The sequence below is a fragment of the Eubalaena glacialis genome, chromosome 11, assembly GCF_028564815.1.
Source record: "Eubalaena glacialis isolate mEubGla1 chromosome 11, mEubGla1.1.hap2.+ XY, whole genome shotgun sequence".
Lineage (NCBI taxonomy): Eukaryota > Metazoa > Chordata > Mammalia > Artiodactyla > Balaenidae > Eubalaena > Eubalaena glacialis.
The window spans coordinates 98714219-98734810 of NC_083726.1; the positions used below are offsets into that span (position 1 = coordinate 98714219).

At 37.3% G+C, this 20592-nt stretch overlaps 1 protein-coding gene across 3 annotated transcripts in view; it reads left to right on the forward strand.

Annotated features, from left to right (window-relative positions):
* The window catches only part of ST8SIA1 (ST8 alpha-N-acetyl-neuraminide alpha-2,8-sialyltransferase 1), a 155368-nt gene that overhangs the window by 131736 nt on the left and 3040 nt on the right, over positions 1-20592 (forward strand). For 2 of the 3 annotated variants that reach the window (XM_061205080.1, XM_061205082.1), the window contains one exon: positions 19203-20106. In XM_061205080.1, the coding sequence (XP_061061063.1) occupies positions 19203-19689 (487 nt within the window). In that variant the 3' untranslated portion in view covers positions 19690-20106. Of the gene's footprint in view, positions 1-19202; positions 20107-20592 lie in introns of those variants that run through there. The other variant, XM_061205081.1, reaches the window with a different exon arrangement.

Here is a 20592-nt window from a genome sequence, read left to right on the forward strand (position 1 = left end):
AAGGCAACTGTAGAGGGAAAAAAAAGGGAGACTTCTGAGTTCTGTGTAAATTTCAATCCTGCTCTTAGGGATGTGTGTGTATGTGTGTGTGTTGAAAGTTGGAAATCAGTATGTTAATAGAGGTCAACTCTGGTGGAATTGTGTGATTATTATTTTATTTTTCCTTCTCTCTATCATTCAGCGTATATTTACTGAACATTTACTATATGCCAAACACACTTCTTTGTGCTTATCTTCATTTCTTAATTTCTCTACAATTATACAATTACTATGTATTGGTTTGTAAAGAGGAAACCATAATTCAATGCTATTTAAAAATAAGTCTGTCCGGTTTACTCATTGTGGTATTTGAATGATCCATGTCCCACCATGTGAGTTGTAAATAAGGCCTTGGAGCTGATTCTTCTGTTCCTTAAGTATATGCTTTTGAGGTTGGTTAGTTGTAAATTCCAAGCTTCTCAGGAATCATTTTCTAGAGCTATATAGAGCTTAATTCTCAAGCAGACCTTTTCATTTACAATTTAAGACCTACCATGTTGCAATTATATACAAACTAGCGTTCTGTCTTGATCTTCAGAAGCAGGGCAAGTTTGCCAAGTAGCATGCTCAAATGATCGTACCCAAAAATGGATTAGAAAGGTTAAGTGAAAGTTAAATCTGATAGTTGATTACGTTTTTGAGATAATGACCTCTCTATGTAATGACCACACCAAATGCAATGGGTGTTCTTTGCAGACGAGTCATGGACACCCTGACATGTCTTGTGGCAGCCTGCAAAAGTAGCCTTTGCAAGTTACAGGTGGCACATCTAGTGAGATATTTCCATTTGCTTTCCCATGATTATCAAATACACTCTCTAGTGGCTTTTGGGATTTGTAAATGATTAGTTAATAATGATTTCACTTTTAAAAATTCTCATCAAGAAGTCTCCCCAAATTAGTCATATTTTTGAGGCAATATCAAGCATTCAACCTGCCTAGTCATCCAGCCATAGGCAGGTGGAACATTTATTCTTCCATTTCTTCAGATCAGTCAGTGGGCTGCACAGTGATAGCAAGTGCCCTTGCCCTCAGCTCTTTCCTGGCTCTTAAGTGCAACTGATCATCCCTCTCACCACCCCCTTCCCAGAACCTAGGGGAAAAGGATCCCTTCCTTCATACCCTTCCCAGATTTTCAGTTTGAGTTGAGTTTATGCCACAGAAGAGAAATGCAAGTTATTTTCTAACTTTTCAATTGTGAAGTAATCAAAGAAATAGAGACTCTAATAACATTAAAACATATAATTTAGATGTATGATAATGATTTTATTGGCAAAATTTTAAACTGAATAATAATTGAATAATGGAATATATCATTAAATAAATGTGATACCTAGAATAAATGTGCAGTACATTAAAAATGTTCATGCAAATGCAAATGATTCCATTAATTGTTTTAAATTACATTATGAAGGGCACAGATAAATTCTTTGTGATAAAATTATTTTACTATATTTTGGAGAGATATCATTGTCTTATAAAACTTTGATTATATTTAGCTTTTTTCTTTTTGATTATAGAAACGATTCTTTGATATTCCCTTTCTGCTGTCAATAAATCTGGCAAACTACATGAAATTGACCGTTTTCACTGACCCTTATACTTATTCTTTCCTTGTTATTTCTAAGTGTTCACTGATAGTTTGGAATATCAGTCACATATTTAATTTTTTTTTTCACAAAATAAAGAAAAATGACAAATGTACAGTTATACTCATTTCAGTATTCTAGCAATGCCTGGATAAACACGTGCTAGCCATATCCTGCCTAGGAAGTGGCTTTTCTGTTCATTTATAACTTGTTTCCTTGGCAGTAATGTTTACTTCTCTAGAGTTCTTTAAGAATCGGGTTCTCATTACTTGTTCTTGTAGAGAGGAGAGGAAGAATGATGATGATGCTGATGATGGTGTTGATAGTGATGATGATTGTAATGGTGATTATGATGATGATGGTGATGGCGATCATGGCGATGATGGTGGTGATGATGATGATAAAGCAAAAATTATAAGAATTCTTATGTGCCAGGCACTATTCAAGGTGCATCATGCGTATGAACTCACCTAGATCTCACAGCAACCATATAACTAGGTGCTCTTCTTATCTCCATTTTTTCCAGAGAAGAAAAGTTGAGGCATAAAGAGATGAAGTAACTTGCTTAAGGTTGCGTAGTTTGCCTGTGGAAGAGGCTGAATGTTCAGTCTTCTCAAAGTACCCTCTGTACCATTGGAAGCCACATTTGAGACCACCATCTATATTAAAATTTTTTGTGAGATACGAATATGGCAATATCTATTGACTTCTAAAATGGGATCTGTTTTTTAAAATATAAGATTATTGCTTTGTGCCAACATTGCCATATTTTTTTTACCTAAAAGGTGACATTCCACAGATTAGAATATACCTCACCTAATTTTATATGTCTTAAAATAAATCTATATCTGTTTTTAAAGTTTACTGTGGCTTTAATTTCATATGGAATTTTAAAGAAATAAATATAATTGCTATTCTGAGAACTACAAAAGGGAAAAACCACAAAAGAAGAACACCTGTGGTCAGAAAAACAAGCACAGTTTTATTTGTCTCGGAAAACAATGAAATTTTTCTAAATGCTTCGTGAGATTGAAAAATGATTATATGATTATTAGAGGGTTTGATGTTTGTCAAAAATGATCATATTCTGTTTACAAGAAAATGAACTAGCTTCTAATGAGAGATTTGTATTTAAGAGTGCTGTTCAGTTTCTAATCACCCATTTTCAGGTTTAAGACGGGGGCGGGGTGGGGGGGGGAAGGAATGGTTTGCATAAAAACCAGTGAAAGACAATGTTGCTTGACAAATGTGAAGGCAATCAAAAGTATCTCTTGTATTTTCTTAGTATTCCTGGGAAAAAAATTTTCCTGGGAAAAATTTTGTGTTTTGTCCTGTAGCATATTTTGGAATGAATTAAATGCATTTTGTGACAAAGATGCAAAAATGATTAAAAATTCACTCATTCCTGTATGCATTTATACACAATGAATGCCTACACTGTGTCAGGCACAGTATTTGGCTTAGAGAATACAAAGATAAAGGAATTAGCCTTTTTTGAAGGAATCAGTAAAGGAGCCGTAAAGGGAAAATTACATGACAAGGTAGTAAGTACCTTGATAAAACTAAAGTGCTAAAGGGCACAAAGTTAGCTACCTAATCCAGGCTTGGGGTCATGGAAAACTCTCTAGCAGATGCCATGAGTTGATTCCTGAAAGATTACTAGGAATTAACAGGGCAATGGGGGTGCTCACTTCAGACAGAAGGTATAACATGTACAATGGCTTGGAGGCGTGAGTGGGCATGGCCCATTTGAGGAACAGTAGGTAATTGGGCCGGGCCGGGCAAAGGCAGAGAGTGCTGATGAGCAATAGCAAAAAAGAGAGGCTGCAGAGGTAGGCAGGGATTATCCAGAATTGCCTGGACAAGTTGAGGGCAAGCCATTGAAGAGCTCCTCCTTGACGGGGGATTGACATGGTCAAGTTGGGGCTTGGGACAATGACTTGGGGAGCCTTGAGAAGGATGTGTTGGAGACTGAGAGATCAATTTGGATGTTGTTGCTATGATACAGAGGAAGATTGATGATGATCTGAAATAAAACTGTGGCATTGAGGATATGCATTAGTTAGGGTGGGCTAATTGCTATAAAAACTACTGCAAATCTTCGTGGCTTAATACAATAAAGTATCCTTTCTCACTCACATATAACTTGAGGGCACCTGAGGAAGAGGAAGGGTTCTGCTCCATGCTGTCATTTATGAACCTAAACTTCTTCTATCCAGTGGTTCCACCATTCCCCTGGGGCCATAGAATCCTTGACTGTGTCTGCTTTATTCTGTGTTACTGACAGAGGAAGGACTAGGGCAGGCGGATATTGGGGAGAGAGATTTTAGGGTCCAGGCTGAAGTGTCATACAGCAGTTCTGTTCAGAACGCATCACATGGCTCTGCCCAGCCACAAGGAATTCTGGTAAGTAGTCCTTTTGCATGCTCTGGAGGAAAACAAGATGGGTTTGGTGAGCACATGCCCATGTTCAACTGTTTTTGATCTGTAGAATGTCTGTTTCATGTGGCTCAGCCTGTAAGTAATAGAGAGAGACAAGAAAGTACACTCAAAAGATGTTATAAAAAGGAAACTTAGTGACCAGTTGGGTACAGAAGCTGTGAGAAGGGGAAGAATACATGTTTTAAGGCTGGGTTCAGTCACTGGTGGATGGTTGTACCATTTGTTCAGTTAAGGAATATGGTTGTTGCAAAAGATAATGGAGGGAAGATGCTGAGTTTGAGATGCTTCCTGCAGATCTCCACAGGACTTGCTGCCTCATTTTCTTTAGACCTCTGCTAAAATGTCACTCTAAATAAAATATCAACACCCCACCCCCTCTTTCCTATCATCCTACTTTATTTTCTTCATGGAACTCCCCACATCGTGTTCATTTTTGTTTATTGGGTATCTCTTCTCACTCAAAGGAAGGCTCCTAGGGAGCAGAGACTTTATGTTGTTCATTGCTCTATCCTATATTGCATAGAACAATGCCTGGCGCATAACAGGTACTCAATAAATAATTGTTGAGTGTGTAAATGAATCAAAGTGGAAATGACCAGCAGTCTATTGGTTGTAATAATAAATGCTAATATTTATTGAGTGTTGACAATGGGACAGATACGGTTCTAAATACTTTGTAAGTATTAATTCATGTAATAAAGCATCCCTATAAGCTAGATACAACTAATATCTCTGTTTTACAGATGAAGAAACTGAAGTACATACAGCTGAAGACACTTAACCATGCTCACAATGTTAGTTAGAGAGGAGGTTCAAATGTAGGTGTTAGGGCTTCAGAGTTTATGCTCTTAACCATTATGCTATTCTGCCACATAATTTTGGAATGTTTGAGAACTGGGCTGGAGCCAGAGATCAGGAAATCATCAACATGAATTTAGATGTGAGTAGAGGTCAACCTATCCCTTGAGATTTTTTTCAGACTGACCTGAAAACTCCTATCCTGTATCAGCCAGAGAGTTCAATGCTCTCGCCAATATTTTGGGAATTTCCATAAGCTTAAATTTACATGATCATTGTTTATTCCAATTACCTGTTTCCTTCAACTACCTTCAGCTTACTTGTCTCCTCATCTCATCTCCTGTGACTGGTCTCTTCCTGCTCCACATCAATGTAGACATGGATTAAAGCTTTCTTTCCTTAACTTTTCCAGAATACTGTTCCCAAAGGCATTATGCATATGTAGCAAAATTTATAGAAGGTTTGAGGTAAGAGAGCGGAAACACTGAAAAACTATCAAGCAAAGAATATAAAGATGGAACATCTGACATTTCTGTGCTTAAAAGTATTTGACCACCCTGTCACTGGGAAGGTCTCACTTGGTGTGTTACAGCTACTCTCTAGTCTCCTGGGATGTTGTTACTCCTCATTTCTTTTCTTTCTCTCTTCATCTCACCCTTTGGCTCTCCCCGCCCCCAAATTCCCATTAATTACGTATGCAGGAGAGGTTAGTTATCACTTATTTCCCTTTCTACTCCCAGGACATACTCTCAGAATTTCACCTTCAGCACCCAAAGCACCCTCTACACTTAAACAAAGGGAATTCTGTTTCCAAAAAGGACTCTGGCATCAGTTGTTAAAATAGTGTTTTCCACCCGTTACCAGTTTGGGTCCTAGTTTGGGAAATGAAAGTGAATGAAATCTCCCAGAGAGTATTGGTGACTTGAGATAAGAAGAAATCAGCTATGGATGGAAAGAAAGAGATCAGGAAGCAGCTAGAGAAAGATGTACTTTTGAGAAAATTTTTGTTTGTTGTTAGTTTGTTTTCAGTGAGGGAGACTTGGCCAAGAGCTCACATGGGGGAAATGGGCCAGTGGAAGGGAATGGATGAAATTAAAGGCAATAAAGAGGGTAACATGGACCAGATCTTTGAGAAGGTGAGAAGGAGTGTATCCCAGATCACAGGTGAATGAATTCATACAGGGCAGGAGGCATACATCTTCCCCTTAAGGAAAAGCTACACAGTGTGATTTAAAGAGCGTTGAATCACCAGTCAGACTGAGCTGAGTTGGAATCTGGAGTCTACTATATGCATTCCAGCTATGAAGCTTCTCTAGAATACTTAACTGCTCTGTTCCTCAATTTCCTCCACAGCAGAAAAGAGATAATGCCCTCTTCATAGAGTTACTACAAGGCTTAAGTAAGATAACACGTGTTAAGCAAGAACATTATAATAGAATTTGTTGATTATTTCTGTAATTTGATTATAGGTCTTCCAATTTCTTATCTGAGACTATCACTAATTTCATAAACAAGAGACCAAATCTACTACATTTGTTTTTTCATCTGCTTCAAAGGGATTTTGTGGTTTCATGGTCTCATTGTCATTTGGAATTTTGATTAAGTTTTGAGGGTTGACTTGTTGCCATCGGGCCAGACCTGGTCTGCATGACTGTTTTACTTAGCCATTCTTTTTCTTTTTCTTTTCAATTTGAAATCCTTTAGATGGGACACGTACATTCCATTTCTAGATCCACTCCCTCTTGTCCTGTCCTTGGCCCCTGCATATATTTTCCTAATCAGCTTAGCTCCTGGACACACTTGAGTTTTCAACCCATGATCTAGATTGATTTCTACTAAAATAGCTGATGCCACTGAAAACAGGTGTGTTACTGAATCTCCAGTTAGCATTTTCTATCTTCGTTTCACTAGATCTCTTCTCAGCATCTAGCACTGTTGACAAACTTCTGAAACTCTTTTCTCTTCTGTTATTGAACACTCTCCTGGTGTCCCCTCACCTCGCTGCCCATCTACCTTTTGCTAGAATTCTACCCCCTTTGCCCACCATTTAAATGCTGTAATTTGTCAGCGTTTTATATGTTGGCCCATTGCTCTTCTGGGTGATCTCACGTCCAGAGCTCAGAAGGTCCAAAATTGGGTAATAATCTTTCCCCTCAAACCAACTTCTCTTGTGTTGTGTATCATGATGAGAGGAGCCACCAGAACTGAAAACACCCTCACACCTAGGAGGGACACAGATCTAACAACTGGTGCAGCATTCATACTAAATCAGCACGGACACTGCGCCTAGACCTCACCACTGCTTTCTAGTGACGTTAAGCCCTGCCCCTCCCAGTCACCAAAGTCAGCTTCTCTTTCCTCTCCTATAGCCCCTGGGGGGCCACCCTCGTCATCTCCCTCACAGAGGAAAAATGCTCTCCATTTTTCCTTATGAGTAAAATCTCAACCTTGATTGGCAGTAGGTCAATCTTTTTTTTTTTTTTGCAAGGGCTTTCTCTAGTTGCGGCAAGTGGGGCCACTCTTCATCACGGTGTGCGGGCCTCCCACCATCGCGGCCTCTCCTGTTGCGGAGCACAGGCTCCAGACGCGCAGGCTCAGCAGCTGTGGCTCACGGGCCCAGTTGCTCCGCGGCATGTGGGATCCTCCCAGACCAGGGCTCGAACCCGTGTCCCCTGCATTGGCAGGCAGATTCTCAACCACTGCGCCACCAGGGAAGTCCAGGTCGATCTTTTATACTGCCCTGTGCACCAAGCTAGCCTCATCGCTAGCTACTCCCAAGGTGCTAAAGCTCTACCATATTAAATTATTTGCATTTTCCAGAAGTCCCCCTCTCTCCTCTCTGTGCCTTTGCCCACGCCGCTCTCTCAGGCAGGAATGCTCTCTCTCCTCAGTTCCATGTACATAGCCAACTTCTTCTCAGTCTTCAAAATTCAGTTCCGATATATCCATCTCTGAAAGGCCTGTCCTAAATCTCTCTGCTCTTAGCCACATCCCCAGTTTAGGTTTGGAAGCTTCACCTTGCAAATATGTTTTAAAGTTTGCATTCTTAGGGCATGTTTTAATATGTACTATGTATGAAGGGAATAGCTTGGTATGAAGTGTTGTTTGCAATCTGGTAAAATATTTTCTTGTGGAAGAGGCACCCCCGTAGCATGAGAAGGTCCAGAGGAGGAAAGTATTGTAAATCAACACAAAAATCAATGTTCATTGACAGAGGAAAAGGAAGCAACAGCTGGGTAAACAAACAGCTGCACAAAGAGACAGAAAAATGACAGCAGCCATGAACATGGCAGATAGTCCAAAATATTAAAAAAGCAAGTAACAGGAGGAAATGAGTTAACCTACTGGAAAATTGCTGAAACATTTGAACAGGAAGTAACTAATAAGAAAAGTGTTCAAATAAAAGTTATAGAGAAGAAAATTAGAACAAATATTCAGTGTAAAAGCAGTGAACTTTTAAAATGAAATATGCTTAAAAGATAAATTAACTTGAAAACTTGTGACTCTTTTTGTAAATGTGGTTTATATGGTACAGACAACATTATCATAATATTAAAAACTTAAAAAGAATAAAATTACACCCTAGGCCTAATTTATTGGTGTGTTGAAAAGAGTAAACTAAAAACTCACAATTGTCTTACTTTACATTTATATGAATATTAAGCTGCCTGACCTTTCAAAAGGAAACATCTAATAACACAAGAAACACATGAATATATTCAGCTTCTAAAGAACAGAAGCATTCCAGATAAGCCTGGACCCTCTTTTACTGCCCTATACCCACTGCTCTCCCCAGAGGTAACCATTGTTTTGAGTTTATTGTGTATCCTTCCAACGTTTTCCCATGCATTTATATACATATGTGAAAATATATATCTTTATCCTGTATGCTAATCCACTATACAAATTGCTGTAGTAATTCTGCATCTCCATCTTTTTCATGTAACATTTTGTCTTGGAAATATTTCTGCTTCCTTACAAATAGAGTCGTGTTATTAAAGAATTGCCTTGTATTCATAGAATGGACATACCACTGTTTTGCCATTCCCTCAGTGATGGACACTTAGGTTGTTTCTGATTTTCTGCACACTTCAGCAAACATTCATGAATATTAACTTGGTTCCATGTGCCAGGCACCCTTCTTAGTGCTCTAGATTTAGGGGTAAACAAAATAAAGTCCTCTTTATATACATTCAAGAGGATACAAACAATAAACAAAGATATATATATCTTTGTTTACTATATATATGTAGTAAAATGTCATGTAGTGATAGGTATAATGAACAAATGCAACAAATGTGAGAGAGATGGGGGTGGTCAGGAAAGATTTATTTGATGTGCTTTCATGTGAGCCAAGACTTAAAAGAGAAGTGAGGGAGGTTCTGTAAATATCAGAAGCACCATCAGAGAAACGAAAGTGCTGGGTCAGTAGGTGTGCATCTTGAAGATGCCAAATCACCTTCCAAACTGTAACAATTCATGCTTCCATTTGAAGCATAAAGTGCCCCTTTTTCATACTCTTTCTAATACTTGTTATTATCATGTTCCTTTTACCGATTGGATATATAGAAAACTGTTATTTCACTGTAGTTTTAATTGTTACAATTTTTAAAAATTGATGTAAATGTATAATTTGCATGCTAGTGAGGTTGTGCGTGTGTTAATATGTATGTTGGTCCTCTGACTTTCCTCATCTCAGACTCGACAGCTCATTGTCCATTTGTCTATTGTGTTATTTGTATATTATTGATTTTTATTGTTTGTATCCTGGATACTAATCCTTTGGGGTTTTTTTTTTTGCTTTTTTTTTAACATCTTTATTGGAGTATAATTGCTTTACAATGGTGTGTTAGTTTCTGCTGTATAACAAAATGAATCAGCTATACATATACATATATCCCCATATCTCCTCCCTCTTGCATCTCCCTCCTACCCTCCCTATCCCACCCCTCTAAGTGGTCACAAAGCACCGAGCTGATCTCCCTGTGCTATGCAGCTGCTTCCCACTAGCTATCTATTGTACATTTGGTAGTGTATATATGTCCATGCCACTCTCTCACTTCGTCCCAGCTTACCCTTCCCCCTCCCTGTGTTCTCAAGTCCATTCTCTACATTATTCTTGTCCTGCCTCTACGTTCTTCAGAACAATTTTTTTTTCTTAGATTCCATAAATATGTGTTAGCATGCGGTTAATCCTTTGTTATGCATGTTGTAAACATTTTCTCTCAATCTGTTGCTTGTCTTATTAATTACATAACCTTTATCTTATAGAAATATTTAATTTTGAAGCAGTCATGTTTATCCATCTTTTCCTTTATGGATTTTGCTTTTAGTGCCTTATTTAACAAGGCCGTTTGTATCCCAAGGTCTTAAAAGTATTTTCTTCTAATTTTAGAATATATTTTTATTCCATCTGGAACTTAATTTTCTGAACACTATGAGGGAGGAATTTATCTTAGTTTCTATTATTTGGCTTGCCAGTTGTCCCAGTACAATTTATGGGGGTCAGTTTTTATGAATTGGTTTGAAATGTCACTTTCATCATATAGGAAATCCCTAAATATGCCTAGTTCCATTTTTAAACTCTTTATAGATTGTCTGCTCTTTCATGGATTCTGTTGTGTTTTTATTACTATAGTTTTATAATCAGTTTTGGTATTTGGTAAGTTAAGTCCTTCCTGTATTATTCTTTTATCTAAAATTGCCTTGAGTATGTATACTTGATTTACCTTTCATGTGAATTTTAGATTCATCATATAAAATTTTATTTTAAAATAATATTGGAATTTTGGTTGAGGTTGCATTGAACCTATACATTTATTTGGGGAGACATCTTTCAGTATTCATTATTGTCTCCATAAAAATGTTATATATTTATTTTTAGGTTTCTTTCAAGGTGTTTGAGGACATGTTGCTATTACAAATAAAACCTTTGATACTATGTTTTTTTTAATATGTTCTTGCTCTTGTGTAGGGAAGCTATGGATTTTTTAAAGACTTTATTTTTTCAGAGCAGTTTTAGGTTTGCAGCAAAATTGAGAGGAAAGTACAAAGATTTCCCATCCCAACCCCACACATGCCTAGCCTCCCCCATTATCAACATCTCCCATTAGAGATACTTTTGTTACCATTGATGAACCTACATTAACACATTATAATCACCCAAAGTCCATAGTTTGCATTTCAGTTCAATCTTGATATTGTACATTCTATGGGTTTGGACAAATGTATAGTGACATGTATCCATCATTACAGTATCATACAGAATATTTTCACTGCCCTAAAAATCCTCTATGCTCTACCTATTCATCCCTCTCTCCCCCTCCAACCCCTGGCAACCACTGATCTTTATGTTGTACTATATCTGTAGCTTTGCCTTTTCCAGAATGTCATATAGTTGCAATCATACAGTGTGTAGCCTTTTCAGATTGGCTTCTTTCACGTAATAATCTGCCTTTAAGGTTTCTCCCTGTCTTTTAATGACTTCATAGCTCATTTCATTTTAGTGTTGATCATATTCTGTTGGATTGAAATAATACAGTTTCTTTATCCATTCACCTACTGAAGGACATCTTGGTTGCTTCCAAGTTTTGACAATTATGAATAAAGCTGCTATAAGTACATGTGTGCAAGTTTTTATGTGGACATAAATTTTCAACATCTTTGAGTTGAAGGAGCATGATTGATGGATGGTGTGGTAAGAGTATGCTTAATTTTGTAAGAAACCACCAAACTGTCTTCCAAGTGGCTGTACCATTTTGTATTCCCAACAACAGTGAATGAGAATCCCTGTTACTTCACATCCTCACAAGTATTTGGTGTTTTCAGTGTTCTGGATTTTGGCCATCCTCATAGATCGGTAGTGGTATCTCATTGTTGCTTTCATTTGAATATCCCTGATAATGTATGATGTGGAACATCTTTTCATATGCTTATTTGCCATCTGGTGAGATGTCAGAGTCTTTGGCCCATTTTTTAATTGAGTTGTTTGTTTTCTTATTGTTGAGTTTTAGCAGTTCTTTGTATATTTTAGATAACAGCTCTTTATCAGCTGCGTCTTTCGCATATATTTTCTCCTAGGCTGTGGCTTGTCTTCTCATTCTCCTGACATTGTCTTTCACAGAGCAGAAGTTCTTAATTTTAGTGAAGTCCAGTTTATCAATTATTTCTTTCATGGATTGTGCCTTTGGTGTTTTGTCTAAAAAGTTATCGCCATACTCAAGGTCATCTAGATTTTCTCTTGCATTGTCTTCTAGGAGTTTTATAGTTTTGCATTTTACATTTAGGTTTATGTTCCATTTTGAGTTAATTTTTGTGAAGGGTGTAAAGTCTGTGTCTAGATTCATTTTTTGGCATGTGGATGTCCACTTGCTCCAGCACCATTTGTTAAAACGACTATCTTTGTTCCACTGTATATCCTTTGCTCCTTTGTCAAAGATCACTTTGCTCCTTGTCAAAGACCCACTGTATTTATGTGGGTCTGTTTCTGGGCTCCCCATTCTGTTACATTGATCTATTTATTCTTTTACCAATTCCATACTGTCTTGATTTCTGTACCTTTATAGTAAGTGTTGATGTTGGGTAGTGTCAGTCCTCCAACTTCATTCTTCTCCTTCAATATTGTATTGGCTACTCTCAGTCTTTTGCCTCTCAATATAAATTTTAGAATCAATTTGTTGATATCCACAAAAGAACTTGCTGGGATTTTGATTGGGGTTGCACTGAATCTATAAATCAAGTTGGGAAGAACTGACATCTTGAGAATATTGAGTCTTCTTATTTGTAAACATGCAATGTCTCTCCATTTATTTAGTTCCTCGATTTTTATTTAGTTCATTAGAGTTTTGTAGTTTTCCTCACATAGATCTTGTACATATTTTGTTAGATTTATGCCTAAGTATTTCATTTTGGGGGTTGCTAGTATAAATTGTATTGTGGTTTTTATTTCAAATTCCACTTGTTATTACTGATATATATGAAAGCAATTGACTTTTGTATATTAACCCTGTATCCTGCAACCTTATTAGTTCCAGGAGCATTTTCAGTTCTTTCAGATTTTCTACGTGTCATCTGAAAAGACAGTTTTATTTATTCCTTCTCAATCTGTATACCTTTCACTTCCTTTTCATATCTAATTGTATTAACAATTACTTCCAGTATAATGTTGAAAGTAGTGGTGAGGTCCTTGACTTGGAGACATCCTTGACTTGTTCCCAATGTTAGTAGGAGAGCTTCAAGTTTCTCACCATAAAGTATTATGTTAGGTGTAGGTTTTTTATAGGTATTTTTTATCAAGCTGAGGAAGTTCTCTCCTAGTTTAACTATGGATTTTTAGAAGTTGATCTAGACTTTATTGGTTTTAGTAAATAACTTTTCAGTTGGTTCTCTTATATATTCAGATAGGTAATTATATCATCTGTAAATATTGATTTCCCCTTGTAAACATACTTGAAATATGTTTTCCAGTGCAGTATGTATATTTTTATGTGGTTGATGATCTGGACTTTATGATAATAATTGTTTTAATATATTTATGTATATATATCATACTATATATTTTCTTTTGTGACATAACGTGGTCATTTTAGAAACTTTCATTCATGTTTAAAAATAATAGACATTTTAAAATTAAAGACTTAATTATGATTGTGGGTTTGTGAATACCTATCCATCTGAATTTTAATCAGTTTTGCTAAATATATTTTGAAACTATCTTGTTAGGTGCATAAAGTTTCTTGACTGTTACACTTTTGGGTGGTATTGTTCATTGGATCAATATACATTAGTTTATATTTTTAATTTATTTTATTGAAGTATAGTTGATTTACCATGTTTTGTTAATTTTTGCTGTACAGCAAAGTGATTCAGTTATACATATATATATTCTTTATTTTCTATTTTTATGATTTAAAATATTTAATATCTATTTTACCAAAATATTATGTGTATACTACATAGTTTTCAAGATCAAATAATACAACAGCTTTCAAATAGAAAGCAGCAATCTCCTGTCATACACTCCCCCAAGAAATGTTCCAAGGCCTTCAACTTCTCTAGCTGATTTTTCTCTTGTTACATTTTAAAGCAGCATGCTTAATTGCAATTAAAAATTTTTTTCCATTTATCTATAGATTTCTTATGGAAAAATTAAGATTTTTCTCTCTTAAAGTGCTCCGCACAGCACCACTCCCCCATAGACACTTACACTTTCTTGATCTCTCAATCCAGATTTATCACAATCAAATCAATAGTCAGTGCTTACCTTAGTGTCTATCTAAGTACTGTTCACATCTGAGACAAAAAGTCTATTACAAGTATTTAATATCCGGTTCAACTTTTAATTTTTCCCCAGAGTAAATAAAGGCTTTCCATGCAACAGGCACTAATTCATCTCCAGACTCCCATTAGAGCTGCAAATCTTCTTTTATTACTGCCAACATGCTAGTCTGTCAGGGTCACTTTTTTGTTGTTGAGACATCCTTTTATTTATTTATTTATTTATTTTTTTGTTAGCATGCAGTATTTGTTTTTCTCTTTCTGACTTACTTCACTCTGTATGACAGACTCTAGGTCCATCCACCTCACTACAAATAACTCAATTTCTTTTTATGGCTGAGTAATATTCCATTGTATACATGTGCCACATCTTCTTTATCCATTCATCTGTCGATGGACACTTAGGTTGCTTCCATGTCCTGGCTGTTGTAAATAGAGCTGCACTGAACATTGTGGTACATGACTCTTTTTCAGTTACGGTTTTCTCAGGGTATATGACCAGTAGTGGGATTGCTGGGTCATTTGGTAGTTCTATTTTCAGTTTTTTAAGGAACCTCCATACTGTTCTCCATAGTGGCTGTATCAATTTACATTCCCACCAACAGTGCAAGAGGGTTCCCTTTTCTCCACACCCTCTCCAGAATTTATTGTTTGTAGATTTTTTGATGATGGCCATTCTGACTGGTGTGAGGTGATACCTCACTGCAGTTTCGATTTGCATTTCTCTAATGATTAGTGATGTTGAGCATCCTTTCATGTGTTTGTTGGCAATCTGTATATCTTCTTTGGAGAAATGTCTGTTTAGGTCTTCTGCCCATTTTGGGATTGGGTTGTTTGTTTTTTTGATATTGAGCTGCATGAGCTGCTTGTAAATTTTGGAGATTGATCCTTTGTCAGTTGCTTCATTTGCAAATATTTTCTCCCATTCTGAGGATGGTCTTTTCATCTTGTTCATGGTTTCCTTTGCTGTGCAAAAGCTTTTAAGTTTCATTAGGTCTCATTTGTTTATTTTTGTTTTTATTTCCATTTCTCTAGGAGGTGGGTCATAAAGGATCTTGCTGTGATTTATTTCAAAGAGTGTTCTTCCTATGTTTTCCTCTAAGAGTTGTATAGTGTCTGGCCTTACATTTAGGTCTTTAATCCATTTTGAGTTTATTTTTGTGTATGGTGTTAGGAAGTGTTCTAATTTCATTCTTTTACATGTGGCTGTCCAGTTTTCCCAGCACCACTTATTGAAGAGGCTGTCTTTTCTCCATTGTATGTTCTTGCCTCCTTTATCAAAATAAGGTGAGCATATGTGCGTGGGTTTATCTCTGGGCTTTCTATCCTGTTCCATTGATCTATATTTCTGTTTTTGTGCCAGTACCATACTGTCTTGATTACTGTAGCTTTGTAGTATAGTCTGAAGTCCAGGAGCCTGATTCCTACAGCTCCGTTTTTCTTTCTCAAGATTGCTTTGGCTATTCGGGGTCTTTTGTGTTTCCATACAAATTGTGAAATTTTTTGTTCTAGTTCTGTGAAAAATGTCATTGGTAGTTTGATAGGGATTGCATTGAATCTGTAGATCGCTTTGGATAGTAGAGTCATTTTCACAATGTTGATTCTTCCAATCCAAGAACATGGTATATCTCTCCATCTGTTGGTATCATCTTTAATTTCTTTCATCAGTGTCTTATAGTTTTCTGCATACAGGTCTTTTGTCTCCTTAAGTAGGTTTATTCCTAGGTATTTTATTCTTTTTGTTGCAATGGTAAATGGGAGTGTTTCCTTAATTTCTGTTTCAGATTTTCATCATTAGTGTGTAGGAATGCAAGAGATTTCTGTGCATTAATTTTGTATCCTGCTACTTTACCAAATTCATTGATTAGCTCTAGTAGTTTTCTGGTAGCATCTTTAGGATTCTCTATGTACAGACATCCTTTTAGAAACTATCTTTTTCTCTCATAGAATCTGATTGATGGCTTTCTCAGCCTGCTGTGTAAACTGTCTTCCTGGAGATTTCCTTTACCCGCATCCATCTGTTGTTATATGTTCTAATTACTAACAGCTCTTTCTTATTACCTAAATTATTTTTTTCATTTTATAGCATCTAAGTCTTAGTTCATGGGTGCAAATATTAATTAATAATTAATATTTCTAAACATACTAATTATAGACTTTTAAGAGTTTTCTTCTGCCTCTTTAATGATCTTGGTTTTTTCTGAGTTCTTTTGTTCTTCCATTCTGTTCTCTGACTTTCGTGTTGGAGGCTTTCCTTCAATGTCTTCTGATCTTGACTATCTGTTCTTGTTTGGAGACTGGAAGCTCTGTGCAGAGACTGGACCTGCTGACAGGTGGGCTTCACTCTCAGTTGAAGAGAAAGTGGCAAGGTGGCTTTCTCTTCGGTGACTCCCAAGTGTCATAATCTACAGGTCTCTCTCTTGGCCCTCCATTGGCCTGGCTGCCAATACTGTATGAGTTGAAAAGAATCCCCAGTTTCCTGTGGGCTGGACCAGGTATCATCTGGGCACACAGCCACTGTTCCTCCCTAGAGGCTGACACTCCCTCTCCACTACACACAGCGATAATTGGCCAGTGCAGGATTTTAGGGTTCGACCCACCTGCATGTTCCTGCTGCCCTATAATCTGAACAATGACCTTGTTGATTGTTCCAAGACACCCACCTTCTCCAGTATCTCCTGCCTTGAGGAATAGGGCACAACTACCTTTTAGAGCAATGCTTGGTAAATTAGTTTATGTTCTGCTTTCCTTCTATAAGCTTTCTGTTTTCAGAAGTATTCCAGATGTGGGGATTGACTGAAGGTTTGCCTTCTTTTCTTTTTTTAGGATAAATGTAGATTTTTTTAAAAAAACATCTTTTCTCTTATTTCTAGAGATTTGCTCTAGGAGGGGAGAGCTGGGCCCTTACCTTCCCTGATTCTATTCAGTTTGCATCTTGACTGGCAACCTGAAGCTGAACATTTTAACATTTTATTAATCACAATTGAAAAATTAGAAGATATAAAGAAAGAGATGCTGAGGGAAAGATGCAGAGAGTTAGATAGCTTACATTGATGGTGTCTATCTTCTAAATAAGTATAGCCCCTGGACACCTGCATCAGAATCAGCAGGGAATGCTGGGTAAAAATTCAACTCCCTGTGTCACTCTCATCAGAATCTAGGAATCTGTGATACAGGATATTCTAACTAAAGTTTGAGAACCATAGTTCAAATGAAGTAGGAAGTTATCTGCAGGGTGTATCTACACAATTAGGAAAGTGTTAGTGAGCCGCAAATATGGGCGGGCAATGGAGAGAATAAAAGAATTATTAAGCAGAGCCTATTGAAGTTGGGAAGCAGGAGTTTGTGTTGGAGAAGCTGGCCCAGCTCCAGAGTATGGATCAGTGTCTTCCATGCCTTCTTTTAGGGTAAAGTTATTGCACCTAAAAACCCTGTTGTCACTTCTCTGTCAGAGCCCAGGGAAAATTGCTAAGACAGGCTGCTGAATCAAGGACATGAAGAAAACTTGAGCAATTTCCCTTCCTTTGGGCTTTAGAAACACATCTTTCTTGGCAGGCAGAGTTCATAACATTGATTGCGACATAAAATCCTGTGGATTTGTGTATTCAGAATTTCAGTTTCACATATTTCTGATGAGCCCTGCCAACCTGTCAGGCCAGACTTCCCTCTGCTGGTAGTGGCTCAATTCCATTCTCAAATGCTGCTTCTTCACCTGCACGTAACCCAAGACAGGTGACTTCCGTTTGTGAAAGAACAAGAAGTTACAAGGCACTCACTGTCTTTTTGTCTTTCTTCACTTGAGCTACATCAGCAACCTCTTAACTGGTCTCCAGGCCACCAGCCTCTTCCTTCCCCAGATCACCAGAGTCACTTTTTTTTGACACGGATGATTGACAACTAAACAAATGATGAAATATTTGTAATCCGGATAGTAAGTGCTCTAAGTACTCACTTCTGTGAAGGTTCTCAGTCATCACAGAGCACAACCCAAACAAATTAGAGATGCAGGGGTTTTGGCAACACACGTCATCTCCCATCACTGCCTCCACAATCCCTGTCTCGCTCATTCCGGGGACACAGAATCCTCATCATTGTTTCAGGACACTGCACCCTTGCCTATGACCAAAGTGTCCTTTATAGTTTAGTGGTTGTTCTTCCTGTTGTTCCCCTAAGGAGATGTATTTAAATGTCATCCCCTCTCTGTAGCTTTCTTGGAACCCACTCTCTCTCCCAAGGCAGAATTATTTTTTCATCTATATTCCATAGTAATTTATACAAATATCAACGGTTGCACTTAGAACATTATATTGTGCTCACTTATATTTTTGTTTCACAATTGCACTAGAATTTCCTGAGATCAAAAATTGGGTCATTAAAATTTTACTTCCCCAATGCCTGATGCATAGGATGTGTACCATTAATTTTAGCTGAATACATTTGAATCAGAGATCCTCCTTCTATGTAATCCAAACTGAAAGAACATAGGAAAGTGGAGTTCTTTGGAGCAAGCAATATGGGCAACTCTTAGTAGCTTTTTATAATAGAGACAAGTCTTTCTTTTTCCATGTAATATTATAATATAGCATTCACTGATTAAGCTGCATACTTATAGAATTTCAATGGTAAGAAGTATCTTAGAAGTGATTCCTTTGATTTGCAGATGAGAAAACCAGTCCTGTGCTTATGTCTACCACACAAGTAGCTTTTATCAAAAGCCTATCCAACAACCAACAATCTTTGTGAATTCATGAGTATTAAATCATTTTTACGTTCCAGGCGAGTAAATTCTAAAAGAGAACAAAATGTACAATGCATTTTAGTTCAGAGGGCATCTCATTAAAGAATCTTAACTGGAGTTTAAGATGTTGCGGTGGGGAAAAGTCAGGCTACTTGATGAGAGATAACTGGTAAGTTCAAGGTGGATTTTAAATACAAGAGAAGTGTTTTTCTTGTTTTTTGCTGAGATGATATGAGCTATCAGGGCCATCAGAAGAATGGTAGAGCGGGTATTGATGAGTTTCTTTTCTCCAGGTTTAATTGAGCTTCTTCTTTTTGATAGGTTTCAGAACCTGCTGTGGTCCAGAAAGACGTTTGTGGACCACATGAAAGTGTATAACCACAGTTACATCTACATGCCTGCCTTTTCTATGAAGACGGGAACAGAGCCATCCCTCCGGGTTTATTACACACTGTCAGATGTTGGTGCCAATCAAACAGTGCTCTTTGCCAACCCCAACTTTCTGCGTAGCATTGGGAAGTTCTGGAAAAGTAGGGGAATTCATGCCAAGCGCCTGTCCACAGGACTCTTCCTGGTGAGCGCGGCCCTGGGCCTCTGTGAAGAGGTGGCCATCTACGGCTTCTGGCCCTTCTCTGTGAATATGCATGAACAACCCATCAGCCACCACTACTATGATAATGTCCTGCCCTTTTCTGGCTTCCATGCCATGCCGGAGGAATTTCTCCAACTCTGGTATCTTCATAAAATTGGTGCACTGAGAATGCAGTTAGACCCATGTGAGGACACCTCACTCCCACTCACTTCCTAGGGACTGTGGAAAAAGAAAGGACTGAGCCAGGGTATTTTTGTTAGGTTTTCTACGTGATTCCAAAAGGGAATGGTCAGGTCGTTTCATGGATTTGCGTGGGCCACTTGGAAAAAATGACAACAAAAACTCAAGGAGAACTCTACTTTTACTGTTGGCTGGAAGGACAAAAAAGAAGTGAAATGTCCTATGAAATCTTTTATAGCACATGGTGGATGTGCAACTAGTAACATGCTGATGAAATGATGTTGGTAAACCACATTTTCATGGTTCAAATAGCGATGGCACAGTTCACAAACAAGACAAAACTCTAGTTGTTGAAGCTGAGGAATTAAGGTATAGTAAATGAAATGCCAGGGTAAAAGTGTTAGTGATTATCAACATGAACTGGCTTAATTAAAAAAAAAAAACTATCTTATTAAGACTAACATTAGAACTATAGGTTTTTAAAAAATTATTATTTATTTTTGCCTTATTTAAGGGCAGTGAGTAGGTGATGGGGTAGATTTTTAAAATCCCTTACTGAATAATATGGATCCAAAATGCTACAGCTGATTATTGTGATTTGTTGAACCAAGTCTATGTTAACTAGAGTTCCCTTCCCTTCCATTTAAAAAATGTTAAATAAGAAAGACCTCCTCCCCTTTTGTCAGGTCTACTTAGACGATGTGAAGCACTGTTGAATTTAGTCTGGGTTGATTCATTGTCAGGATGAAGAGCCACTTTCCCTCCTCAGAATTTAGGGCATAAACTCAATTTTAGGTGTGCATTATGTAAACCTATTTGCATTATTATTATTTTAGTACAAAAAACTGCAATTGTGAGTGCATTATTTATTTGCAAATTGGCAGAATTGTCTTCATAATTTAATGTTTGGAGATGAAGTAAAGCACAATGGCGTAAAGC